This window comes from Equus caballus, chromosome 15 (genome assembly GCF_041296265.1).
Source record: "Equus caballus isolate H_3958 breed thoroughbred chromosome 15, TB-T2T, whole genome shotgun sequence".
Lineage (NCBI taxonomy): Eukaryota > Metazoa > Chordata > Mammalia > Perissodactyla > Equidae > Equus > Equus caballus.
Genome location: NC_091698.1, coordinates 14180718 through 14193757, shown reverse-complemented (window position 1 = coordinate 14193757; position 13040 = coordinate 14180718). Strand labels below are relative to the sequence as shown.

The 13040-nt window shown below is 54.5% G+C and overlaps 1 protein-coding gene across 50 annotated transcripts in view; it reads right to left on the bottom strand.

Annotated features, from left to right (window-relative positions):
- Nucleotides 1-5904: 5904 nt before the first annotated feature.
- LOC111771824 (ral guanine nucleotide dissociation stimulator-like) overlaps nucleotides 5905-13040 on the bottom strand; it is a 91685-nt gene continuing 84549 nt past the window's right edge. For 38 of the 50 annotated variants that reach the window (XM_070234918.1, XM_070234916.1, XM_070234919.1 and 35 more), the window contains 12 exons: nucleotides 12650-12757; nucleotides 11799-11989; nucleotides 11348-11652; nucleotides 10360-10575; nucleotides 9890-9993; nucleotides 9311-9380; nucleotides 8472-8540; nucleotides 7958-8032; nucleotides 7355-7381; nucleotides 6857-6978; nucleotides 6548-6651; nucleotides 5905-6208 (listed from right to left, as the gene is read on the bottom strand). In XM_070234918.1, coding sequence (XP_070091019.1) covers nucleotides 6189-6208; nucleotides 6548-6651; nucleotides 6857-6978; nucleotides 7355-7381; nucleotides 7958-8032; nucleotides 8472-8540; nucleotides 9311-9380; nucleotides 9890-9993; nucleotides 10360-10575; nucleotides 11348-11652; nucleotides 11799-11989; nucleotides 12650-12757 — 1411 coding nt within the window. In that variant the 3' untranslated portion in view covers nucleotides 5905-6188. The remainder of the gene's footprint in view (nucleotides 6209-6547; nucleotides 6652-6856; nucleotides 6979-7354; nucleotides 7382-7957; nucleotides 8033-8471; nucleotides 8541-9310; nucleotides 9381-9889; nucleotides 9994-10359; nucleotides 10576-11347; nucleotides 11653-11798; nucleotides 11990-12649; nucleotides 12758-13040) is intronic. The other 12 variants (XM_070234954.1, XM_070234961.1, XM_070234958.1 and 9 more) reach the window with 2 other exon arrangements.

Sequence of the window (13040 nt, the reverse complement as noted above, 5' to 3'; positions counted from 1 at the left end):
CAGGGAGTTATTTGTGTACTGATGGCTTTCTCCTTGCTAGAACCTAAGTTTGGTTTGGGTGTTTCCCATCTCATGGACTCAGGCGACATGACCTTTTCTTCTCACCTGAGAACAGTGGGGAAGGAATTGAATGCAATCCTGTCACTGCTCAAAGTGTAGCTTAGTGATGGGCTGGATTGCAACCCTGACCCAGAAAGTTCCCTTGGGGCTTCTGGAAGGAAAGCCCTGTCTAGTGAAAAGGGGTATGACAGGGCATATTTTCTCTCACTGTCTTTGGACATTTGGGGCCAAGGATCGAATAGTCTTGTGACAATGGACAGAACACTCTCACTATGAGAGAAAATGAAAATCTACCACTCCTGGAGTAGTCATGAGGTTGTTGATAGAGCCCTTTCATCCTTGAGCCACAGGGGCTCTTGACACTCTGTTGTGGGAGCTAATGAACTCTGTATTGTTTTCTTAAATTAAGGTAAAATTCACGTCACGTAAAATTCACTGTGAAAAGGTGAATCACCCACAATTCAGTGGGGTTTAGGACATTCCCAGTGCTGTGCAATCATCACTGCTGTCTGGACCACAAGATTTCATCATCCTAAAGGAAACCGCATATAAATTAAGCAGTCGCTCCGCATTCCTCCCTATGCCCAACCTCTGGCAACCAGGAAGGGACATTCTATCTATTGATCTGCCTTTTCTGGACTTTTCGTATCTATAGAAACACAAAGATTTCTCCTTTTGTGTCTGCCTTCTTTCACTAGCATAGTGTTTTTAAAGATTATACACACATCAGCAGTTCACTTCTTTCCATGGCTGATTCATATCCCATTGCATGGATGTCCCCATTTTTGTTTCTCCCTTCATCAGTTGATGGACCTTGCACCTTGGACTATTATGCACAGGGCTGATGTGAATATTCCTAGACAAATTGTTGGTTGTATACCTGTGTTTGATTTTAGGGGGTAAATATCTAGGAGTGGAAGTGCCAGGTCATATGGTTATTCTATGTTTAACTATTTTAAACAAACTTCAAATTCAGGTTGAAATTTGCTCCACAAAATTGAGTTTCAGCACCAAAAGTAACAGCCATATTTTCTGTACTATTGGTAGAAAAACCCAAAAACAATTGCTTTGGTAGGTTTTCCAGGTTTTGCTTGTAAAGCAAGATGAGACAGTAGATATAGTCATGGAGAAAGACAGAAGAGAATAGACAAATCAGGTGCTGGTATCCATGACCTCTGACTCTGTCTTACCCTGAAACAGAGCTGTTCAGCATCCCTGCGACAAGCTTATGAAGACATAGGCTCAGCACAGGAATGTGAATAGCAACAAGCAGACAAAAGTTTCTGCAGTAACCCCTCAGTGCTTCCTCAAGGGCCCCTTCTAATCATTAAGTTTTCCTCTGTATGAGCCATCCTTCTTTGTCCCTTTGTATGCCCTGCAGCTTCTTGCAGGAGACTGAGTATTTGGAATAGGATGATGTGACAATTGAGGATGTCAGGTTCTCCCCATCCCCAGTGTTTCTTGTTTCTGCTTATTATAATAGTCCTTGTTCATTTCTTTAGTGAATTTTCTGATCCACTCCTGCGAGTTCTGTATTCTTTGTCATGTGTGGTCCCTGAAGTCTTTGTCCCATTAGCCCAAGGGTCGGCTAGGGTTTCTGAGTCTACTGGGTCTTCAGATGTCCTCCTTGGGAAAGAGGGTGAGTGAATTCTCTATGTGAGAGGGAAAGCAATCATATCCTTTGGTGAAAAGAAAGAGAGTGTGGTGCCAGCATCCACTTCTGCTTTCACTCTCGCACACAGAAGACTATGTCTCCTAGACCTCTTGGTTTTGGATAGGATATGTGGCACCTTCCAACCAATGGCATCACTTATAAGCCAAAGAATAAAAGAGGAGGTGTAAGACCCTAGGTGCTCTTTCTGTCCTTTGGTGGCAACTGAAGAAGGCATCAGTTTCAGATGGTGTACCAACAAGATCATGGGGCCTCCATCAGCCTTGCCCCACGTGACTTAGGAAGCAGGGGTCCCTTCACCTCAACTATCAATGTATGATGTAAATCTGAGGAGAAATACATCTTTAGTCATGAATTTCTCAATTGTTGCCTTTATTACTGGAGCATTACCTAAGTTATCCTGGAGATTACAATGACCTACCCTCTCAGATTGTCTAACAGATCATTCTTCCAGAACAGCATTTGCCGAATCTCATGCTGCTGTGTTCTGCATTAATGTCTCCTGATTACTGCCTGTCACAGATGGGGCCCTGGAAAGAGACTGTGAGGGGGAGGATTCCATGTGGAAGGTTTAGGGAAGTGTTCTGGGGAGATATCCCTATGGGAAGTTAGCAAGGCGGAGATAGTTGAAGGAGAAGCTGAAGGCCAAGACAGTTGCCACTGAGTCTCTGCCAACTCTCAAGGATCTCTGGAGCTGGGACAGCCCTTTGGTGTTGTCCCAAATTGAGACCAGGCTTCTATTCCCTTATCAGCCAGACATGGGCCTCTGGCTGTCCCTCGAGAGGGCTGTGTCCTAAGGTTAGGCGGTTCCCTATGCTGTGGGCATGTCCTGTGAGGGAAAGAGCTGTGAGCTGTCCTCAGCCAATGTTCCCAGGAGCTGTGCGGTGGATGCATTGGCCTTGAGCATGACCCTGGGCTGAGTCTCAATGTTTCCATGGCACTTCTCCTTCACCCTCATCTTCCCTCCCAACCCAGTTAATAATCTCACAAACTGAGAAGTCCTTGGGATGACATGCGTAGAGCTTCTGCCTTTCCCTATGATTGGATGAGAGAACTGATTGGTGAAGACCAGAATCTCTCTCTCTAGAATCCAGACCCCTTACCCAGGGGCTTTGGTAGATCTCCAGAAGTGTTCCAACCTTAGCTGCAAATGCTGAAGTTGTTCCTAAAACAGTGGCCCCAGTTTTGCTCTAGTCTGGTGGTTGTAGTTAGAGAGAGTTCAATTCCCTAAGGAGAGTCAGAGTGGTCTCCAAGGTCTTGTGGTCACTGGGACAGGCAGTGTACACATCAAAACCTAAGGGCAGGTTGAGGAGTCAAGAAGGGTTCTCATTGGTCTCCTCAATGGTGAAGGAAAGGCCAGTACATCTTGGTACCTCTTCCAGAGCCACCAAAACCGAGGGGGCAGCAGTCAGGTGAATGGGCCAATCATGTCATTCAGGGAGAAATCCTAAGGCGAACCAAGGGAAAGGCAGTGTTTGAGAGTCAGGTTTCCCATTCAGAGACCCTCCTGTCTTGGCAATTGGAGGCGGTATGAATATGGTTCCCAGGGTTCTGGAATACTCTGGCATGAATCCCTCACTGTGATGAGACAGATCACCAAGAGAGGCTTGCGGGACACTGTGAGTTGGGTGAGGTGGAATTTAGCTGGATGGTATGGCTGTCAATGGGACAGATTTTTTTGTTAGCTCCTGTAAATGGAAGATGCATCAATGAATGGACCACGTGGCAAGAGATTCTTGAGGGACGTGAGTGAGGAGTACAATCCCATGTCTTACACCACTTTGGAAAGACTGAGTTCACTCCTAATGTGATCTTGTTTTCACTTACACTGGAAGACGAGATGCAAGCACCCATCCCCACCTTACACCTGCAACAGTTTAAACAGAACCCTGCTTTCCAGTTCCTCAAATATTCTGACGATTTCTCTCTGACACTATATGCACCTGAGGGATTTCAAGAGATTCACATTGTTATTTTCTCTTCCCTTTAGTTAGCTCTTGGGAAGCCAGTTTTGGTAACTCATACTTTCCTTCAAAAATTAACATGTCACCCAGATTTTCTAACTGCTTTACTCATGGACTTCAGCAACCAATTTCCAACTGGGAAACTCAAAGATGGGATAAATTGTCCCTCCTCTGCCACAGCTGCACCCACGTGACTTACTGAATGTTGCTACCTGCCGGGTCGGCTCTCAGGAGCACCCCAGTCCTGGAGGAGACACTCATGGGACACCCATGCCTTCATCCTGGCCCTGGACTAGCCCTGGGACCTGCCACGACTCTTTCTCCCTGGAGGGACAGCACAGCCTTCCCCACCTTCCTCTGGCAAGTCTCTTTCCTGGGTGGCTGTGCCGCATCAGCAAGGGCCTGGGCTGCCGGGAACCAGGATTGATCCTCAGCTTCTGGCTGTCCTGAGACGGCCTCCCTGGCAGAGTCCGGCCTGCCAAGTGTCTGAGTGACACTTGCAGTGATCAGGAAGGAGGGGATAACTCAGAAGAGACAAGCGATTCATCTGGTCCTTGCTTACATGGTGTTTCCTGGGGATGAAGCTCGAAATGCCGGGTGGTCACCCCGTAGCTGTTGGTTCTCAGGCGGGTTCTCCAGTTGAGCCAGACCAGTGTCTGTGGGACACCCACATGGGGAGCATTTCCGGATTATACTTGGTGAGGCTGTGTCCATGCACATCCACAGAACGTTAGTTTGGTGGCATTGCCCGCAGGACCCCCAACTCACACCTTTCTTAGGCCTCATGTTTCCAACTTCCCAACAGGAAAGGTTCACACCTCGATGACAGAACCACCACACAAGACTGTGGAAAAGACCCTAGTCACCCCAGGGGCTACATGCTTCATGGGCTCGGGCCCAGCTGCCACTTTCGGAAAAGCCAGTCAAATTACACCAGAGTGTGTAAACTGGTGATTGTCCAAGACCATGGATCTGAGAACCACACAGGCCCAGAGGTCACCCTGGGCAGCAAGGAACACTGTGGGGTCATTCCTGGTCAGGATGATGGTCTGTTATCCTGGAAAACCAGAGCTCACCTGGGATCCATCAGGTCCAGCCTGGAAGGAGTGGCCATGATGGACCTGAAAGAAAGGCTAGGGGCATCTAGGGAATTTCTGCCCTAAGAGAGAATTGCATGCGGAAGTGCAGGGATTCTGAAAATCCTAGTTCACAGGGAGCACCAGGTTCGTGGAGGGAGACCTGGCTGTGGCGCTAAAATCTGCCTCCCCAATCTTTCCCCTTGGAGAGAAAATAAGCAGGAAGTGGGAATCAGAGTCATGGACCCGAATCCCAGGAGGACCAAGCCCAGGTCAAAGGTGAACAGGGAGACCCTAGAGGGGCCCAGAGAGGGAGGGTCCTGCCTGCCCTTAGTCCCTTTGCACAGGGCCTTCCTCTAGCCTCGCCCTCTCCACGTGCACATTTTGAGGTTTTACAGGATTTTCCCCACTTACAGTGGATGCAATTCCAGGGACTGAATCAGAAAACAAGTTCCTCATTTGGGCAAGAGGAACTGGGAAAATGTTCCCTCGTCCTCCAAGTGCAGAAAGGCAGCCACGGTCCTGGGCAGGAATTGTGCTAGGCACAGGCCAGGGCCAGCTTTTTGGCTATTGAGGAAGGTTAGGTCTGAGCTAACATCTGCAGCCAGTCCTCCTATTTTTGCTGAGGAAGACTGACCCTGAGCTAACATCCGTGCCCATCATCCTCTACTTTATATGCGGGATACCTGCCACAGCGTGGCTGGACAAGGGATGCTTAGGTCCGCACTCGGGATCTGTACCAGCGTACCTCAGGTGGCCAAAGGGGACCATGGGAACTGAACCGCTGCACCACTGGGCTGGCCCCAAGCAAGTGCTACTTTTAAAGACACCCCCGTTTCCGTGGCTGTTGTTCTGCCAGAGAAAGTCCCTCCAACGTCTCAGCCCCGGGAGATCGGAGGGGCCGCTTCTGCTCCAGGACCAGGTGAACCACACTGCAATGATCCTGTCCTCTGAGTGAGGGGGACACAGGACTGTCCTTCAGCAGCCAGGGACAGCACTGGCACTTCTCCCTTCACCACATGCCCTGAGCTGAGGACTCTGCGAGGTTTCTGAATTCAAGGAGGAATGTGAGATTCTGGATCTCATTTTCATGAGCACAGAGAGTGAAAGGATCACATGTCCACTCCCAGGCTGAGAAAAATCAGAAATTTAATAGAATACCCAAACTTAGCATTTATCATTGACAACAAAAACATGGCCCCTCCAAAGAGGGAAATAGGCGCTGGGGAAAATGTGTGAGGGAGATGGGGGGATCGTCCACTCCCTTGTTGCCTTCAGGGACCCCAGGAAATGGATCACAAAGTTTTCATTCACATCAGCCTCTGAGAGGTGGCCCCATGCACCTGAGTGTCCCCGCTGTGTCCCTGCTGCAGTTCAGCTGGTCTCAGGAGCGTCATCTGCCACCACCGCTGGGCTCTATTTTGGAGGCCTGGTGTCTGGATAGAGAGAGGACTTTCCTAGGGGGCCTCCCCCAGAAACACAGCATACTCTCCCCCCTCCCCGCACCCACTGTACCCTGTGCCCCAGCCCCGGTGCTGAGTGCTCAGTCAGCCAACAGCACCCCATGTCCCTGACACAGGGGCTGATATTTAGTGTCACCCACTTCACAGAGGAACAAACCAGTCCCAGAAATGCGAGGGGAATCGCCCGTGACAGGACTGCTCAGCGGTGGAGCTGGGGCCCCAGCACCACAGCTGTCTGACTCCCCTGGCCCAGACTTGGCCTGAATCTGTACTGAGCCCCTGGATTCAGCCACTGCCAGTCCAGACACTCACTCAGCCCTGGGCGGGAAGATGACTGGCTCTTCTTGTCTTTGAAGAAGAGTCGAATCTTTCTGGTCCACTGGTATCGTGGCTCCAGCTGACAGGACAGGCTGTAGCTACAGGACAGAGTGAAGTTGTGGGCTCCCAGGAGCCACGCCTGAGCTGTGCCTCCCAGAGCCTCCCAGCAGCTGGAGTCCCAGGGCCCCAGGGGTCACCATGCAGCCAGATCTGAGGCTGACCATGGAGCCACGGCCATGGGCTCTGGAGCTGGTCTGCAGAGAGAGTCTGCCCTGCCCTCACCCAACTCCTGCCCCGTCTCACCTCGCCTCCTCGCTCAGGGGCTCCACGGCCTGGAACCAGGCCCCCAAATGCTCATCGGGCTGCACGGTGTACAGATTTGCAGCCTTCTGGACCATCTCGATGTCCTTGATGAATTTGAATTCCTGGGACAGAGGAAGGACAGGATGGAGACAAGGCCTGGGTGGGGGACCCTGCAGGGCTCTTGGAGGGGGTGAGGAGGGGGACAAGGAGCCAGTGTGGGGCCTTTGCCAACTTGGGAACTCTCCTTCCCTGCAATTCCAGTCAGGACGTGCCTGTTCTCACAGTTGGCCCGAAATAGATCCTCTACCAGGAAGGGGTCATTGATGCCAGCCCTTCCCCCACCAGCCAACACCATAGGATCCCCAGCTCTGTATATTGAACTCTGCAAATAAATGTCCGACCCCAGGGATTGAGTTAGAGGGCTTGTTATGAAAGGGGGGCTGGGCTCTCTCATTCCCACACACCCACACTCACCACAGTGAGGCCGCAGCTCCTTACCTCATTCCGACAGCTGAGCACATTGCCCTGGAAGGCAGACAGCCAAAGTCCATCAGAAACAGCCCCCTTAGCCCAGAACTAGCCCCCATCCCACCCCTTCCAGTGTTGCACTGCTGCCAGTGGGCAGGCCCTTCCAGAGACCGGACTTGGACCTGGGCCAGGCTCTGGGCTCCAGACCTGGGGGCAGAGGAGCTGAGACCTTGTAATCTAACCCTCTCTGATGACACATGGGGAGACTGAGGCCTCAGGCAGGAAGGGACAGCTCAGCCTCTGATGTGCTTCCTGACTGGGAGGGGACCGACTTCTCTTCCCTCTTGGGCAGGGCCAGAGGGAGAGGCTGAGTCCAGCTCAGACACCACCTCCTGTGGCCACACAGCCAGGCAGCTCTGAGCCTCAGCAGCCCTGGGAGCCTGGATGGCGGCCTAGGCAGAGCCTCCCATCACTCATTGCTGAGATGGGCCTGATGCCCTGGCTTCCACAGGAGGCTGGGAGGCTCTGCAGAGAGGACCTTTCCAAGTGTGAGAGCTCAGGGCTCAGGCAGGACTCTCTCCTCCCAAACCCTCAGGAGCCTGATCCCAGGGCCCCACCTCCAGGCTCACTCACCTCCACATAATAATCCGTCTCATCATGCAGCAGCTCCAGGTAACTGAAGATCATCTCGAGGGAGGGGATGACACCCTGCTCCATCAAGGTGGGGATGGTGATGAGTTCCAGCACTCAGGTGCCCCCATGAACCCTCCCCTGAAACCCCTTACCCCAGGGACCTGCCCACCCCAGGCTCCCATGTACAGTAGCCTAGGACCCTCAGGGGCCCCCACCACACACAATGCCCTCCTCCCCTCCCCTCCAGGAACACCAAACTCCCCCAGTCACGTCCCAGGGCTGGGTGTGGGCCAATCCCAGGGGGTGTGGCCCCTGTCCCTCCCCACCCCAAAACCACCCTGCTCCCAGCCCTTCCAGGCCTCCTCCTGCTCACTGCCAGTGCAGGCACTTCAGGCTCGGCAGCCACAGCAGATGTGCTGGAGGAGGAAGGCCCCTCTCCTGGGGCAGGCCTCTAGCTGGGAGGGGGAGCACCCTCTCCTCTGACTCCTGGGCACCTCCCCCCAGGCACCCTCACCTGCTGCCGCCGCCTCTCCCGGGCTCCATGGCGGCCCCTCTGTGCAGTGGCCAACACGGAGGTCGCCTCCTGTCAGTGCCGAGGACAGGGTCAGAGAGGCCCTGCTCCCTTCCACATGTCCCTCAAGGCCCCTGACCTCAGACCCTGGCCATCTGGCTCCAGTCCCCTGCTGCCTATGCTGTTCCCACCTCCAGGGTGCTCTGATTCTAGACCAGTCCTGGCTCCAAGACTCACTCTTGTGTGACCTTGGGCCTGCCCAGGCTTCCCTGAGACTCTTTCCTCATCAGGAAAGAGTGGGGAGAACTCCACCTGCCTCCAGGGCTCTCCTGAGGACTCCCTGTCATCTGACTGTCATCACTGCTCTCCCCTCAGCTCTCGAGGAGGAGCCAGCACAAATCTCCTCCCATTCCTGTCCTCCCTTGGACGGTATCACCCTGCCGTGAGGCCTGCACCATGTCATCTCCCTCCATTTCCCAGAGGAGGAGACCGAGGCCCACAGAGGGGCAGAGACTTGCTCAAGGACCCACTGAGGAGAGGCCACTCTCTGTCCCAGCCAGAGTCCCTGTCCCCGCTGCCTTCACCCCTCTCCCTGCCCCACCACTGACCACGGTCCTGACCTCTGCACTCCCAGAGTGTGTCCCGACAATAACCAAACTGAGACATGGAGGGAGAGGGCAGAGGGTGTTGGTGGTGGCCGTGCGGCATCTCCTTCCTGCCCCACCGACAGGGGTCTCTGAACCCTAGGATGGCCTCACCATAGCCTCACTTCCTAGGCTGCCCTCAGGATGTTCCCGGCCCCCTCGCATACTCCTCCTCCCAGATCTCCAGCCCCAGGTTACCTTCAGGAACAGTCTCTTGCTCACGTGCTGCTGTCCCCTGCACCACTTCTTAAAGGTGTAGGATCTCTCTCTGGGGGAGTGGGGAAAGAAAGAAAGAAAGATTATGGGGTGGTCGAAGGGCAAATCCCGTTTGTTTGACATCCCAGAAGACCCAAACAGCCTGGGGCCTGGATGAGGGATTTCACTGGGTTGCTCTGAGCCCCGAGGTCCCCATGGGACTGGGGAGGGGCCTCTCCTGTTGTCACCTGGGGCCTCCATTCCCATATCTACCACACAGATCAGTTTTGAACACTCTTGGTTTCAGTTGGATGGAGATTTCTGTTGCTGCAAAGGAAACACTTGAGAATCTCCAACTGGGCTCAAGTCAGGATCTGATATTGAAGGAAATGAGTTCCTGGGCAGAACCGCTGGCCTAAGGGCCCTGAGAGGCTCAGGGACCCAGCAACCAGATCAGTCCGTGTCCCAGGCATTCACTGTCTCCCAGGTGGTCTCAGCTGACTGCGGGGCCATGGCGACCCAATGCCGGGTGCAGGGTCCACCTCCCCCTCGTGGTGCTTGGATGGAGGGCAGCCTACCCACCTGGACACTTGTCCCCAGGTGTGTTTGAGACGCTTAATGGCAGGGCTCTGCAGAGCAGAAAAGATCGTGTGGAAGGATGCGAAATTTCTGAGGCCTAGGCACCCCTAGGGAAGGGAAGAGATTGAGCTGTGAGTGGGGGCTGGAGCTCTCCAGCTCTGGATTCTGTCCCCTCATGGACTTCTCCTGTCCTGGATGAGACAGATGCCCAGGAAACCCAGGGAGGGCACACCTGGGACCTGAGGAGTAACACTGCCAGGCACAAGGATTTTTAGCTGAACACAAGGAAGGAGCACAGGAAGGAAGTGAGCTTGCCACCACCAGGACCTCAAGTCAAGGTCAGTGTGGCCCTGGCAGGAGTGTCTAGGGCCAGTGCAGGGACTCAGACCACAGACTTCAATATCGACAGCTGAGAAACAAGAGGCAATTCCCATGACTCCAGACAGGGCCTCCATGGGCCTCCCATGACTTACCTCGGCCACATGAATCCACAGCTCTACCATCCTGGCCCTGTCCTGCGCTGTCATGCCCAGGGCCCCGAGGCACGTAGCGATGACACTGTTGGCCAAGGTGTTCGTGTGTGCCACAGTGTCACGGATGGTGGGTGCCAGGAATTTGTGGTCCCTGCGGTCTCGCTGGGACCAGATGGAGCCCAGGCAGTGGGCAGGCACCAATTTCTTGAACAGCTCCTGAGGAAGATTCAGAGTGTTGCCAGCACTGCCTCACCCCAGCTTGGCATCCATGGTCCTCCACAGTCCCAGGCGGGTTGAGGACAGAGCAGGAGCTCAGGAAGCAGAGGATATGATCTCTGAGGTGTGTGGGATTCCCTGGGTTTTGTCTGTGTCCACTGAAGGTGTCAGCACAAGATGACTGGGACACAGTGCTGTGCAGAAGGGAGGGCATTTGCTCCCAGCCCCATCTCACTTCCTCCAAGCTCCGGAAAACAGCCCTCACCAGCCCACCCCAAGGGAAATCTTCCACCCATCGCAGTCCCCCCTCGGGTCCCACTCCCCATTCCCATGCACATTCCCCCGAGGCAGGGAGAAGCACTGGCTTTATGTGATTGTCTCTGCTGGAGTCAGTACACATCACATGCCTGATGTGTGCTGAGGATTTGAAGGCCCCCTGGGCACACGCGTGATCGGCCCAAGGACCTGGCAGCACTTCAGTGAGCTCCCTCCTGCACCAAAAGGCCAGACCCTGCCCAACTTCCTCTCTGTTCCACCTCATTCATCGGCACAGCCACCCCGTGCAGCAGGTGCCCTTAGTGTCTGGCTCTGCTGTGCACGTGGGGACAGCAAGTGCTTGGGGTTAAGAAAGTGTCCAAGTCGCAGTGTTGGTAACGGGCGAGCAGGAATGTGAACCCAGATCATCAGATTTTGGATCAGGGAATGGCAGGTGTGGGGCAGCTCATGGCACAGGAAGGCAGGGCCCCCCTGCCCTGCAAGCCCCACTGCTCACCGCCTCCATCCTTGTCAGCTGCTCTGCCACCAGCCGGGGAGGGAAGTCCAAGATGTTCAGCTTCTCCTCCCGCAGCTGGTTTTCGGTGGTCACAGCCCAGGGTCCAGTGGGCTCTAGTTCAGGAGCTGGCACTGAGGCTGAAGCTAATGGTGCCCCTTCCTCCAGCCCTGTAGGGTCCGATGCAGGTGACGCTGGCTCCAGCTCTGCCATGGGTGGTGGGGCTGGAAGTGGAGATGGCTGTAGCCCAGGGGCTGGTTCTGGCTCTGGCTCTGGCTCTGGATGTGGCAGGAGCTTTGGAGCTGGCTCTGCAGCAGGATAAGGAGAAAGTTTCACCCACACACCTGACAGTTTCTGTGCCTTTCCAAAGATAGGAAGGACTCCACCGCCTTTAAGGGAACTCTAGACCATGAACCTCAACACAGACAGTCTTCTCAGACTCCAGTCCCCTCACCTTTCTGTTTGGCCTCAATGGCCTTCAGGTGCTCCAGGTGTCCTGGCAGAAGGTAGGCATGGTCCTCCACATGTGAGCCACCAAAGCTGACGTGCAGAGTGGCCAGCTGCAGGGTCCAGCATGGAAACTGTAGGGGCTCCCTGCAATCCTGTCCTTGGCCCAGCCAGGTTCCCAGCAGGAAATAGATAGCACTGCAGGGAGGCAGATGGGCCAGAGAGTCAGTGGCCCGGCCTTTCCTTAAACACTGCCCGCCCAAGGCACTCTTGTTAGCATCTGGGCCCCTGTGCCATCCCCTCCCCCTCCAGAGGAGGGGCCCATCCCAGCCCTGAGCCCTGGCTGGCTGTCCTGGCAGTGGCAGGCCTGCTCATCCAGCAGGCCGAACACAGAGTCTGTGAGAGTCTCTTGTTCCTACTGACACTCTCCTCCCCAAGGGTCTGGACACAGCCCACCCCAGCCCTCCATGCAAGTGGACCACTGGAATGAAGACTCCAGCAGATCTGTGAGCAGCTGGCTCACACACCTCCTACTATGGACCTGGTGGTGGTGCTCACAAGGGGTGGATGTGGAGAAAGGGAGGCAGAAGGAGCTGGGACTCTGCTGGGATTGGGTCTCTAGGAGGCAACTCAGCCCAGCCTCCCTTCTGGTTCTCAGGGGGCCTGGGACCCATGTATAGCTCTGAGTCCAGTCCTGCTGGAGTGGAAGCCACCAGAACTCAGCCCTCCCATGGGAATCACAAGATGGGTGAGATGCAGGGTTCTCCCAGGCCTGACCCGGCCACAGCCTCCATCCTCTCCCCGCACCCTGTTTGCTAGAGACAGGAGGCCCTCCGTCTGCACCCAAAGACCACTCACTTTGGGAGGTGGTGCTGTCTTCCAGCATCCTGCACACAATGGGCCAAGCTGCCTCCATGTGTCCCAAAGGGGATGAGGGCATCGGCCGGGATGGAGGGGAGATGGGACCTAGGAATGATGTCAAGTGTGACTGACTCTCAGATTAGAGAGGAGGACCAGGGAGGCTGTCTGCTTCATTTATTGAGTGACACTTAGTGTGTCCAGATGCCCTGCACACAGTACGTCCTTCATAGACATTGTTAAATGAACTCCAACCAGAACCACCCCAGGTGTCTGAGTGGGCCTGTGGCCTCTCTGTGGCCCTAGAGATCCCTAAGTGGCTACACCAAGGACAAGCACCAGGACCAGCAGGATGGCATCTCAAACTCCTTGACAGGGTGCTCTCCAGGTG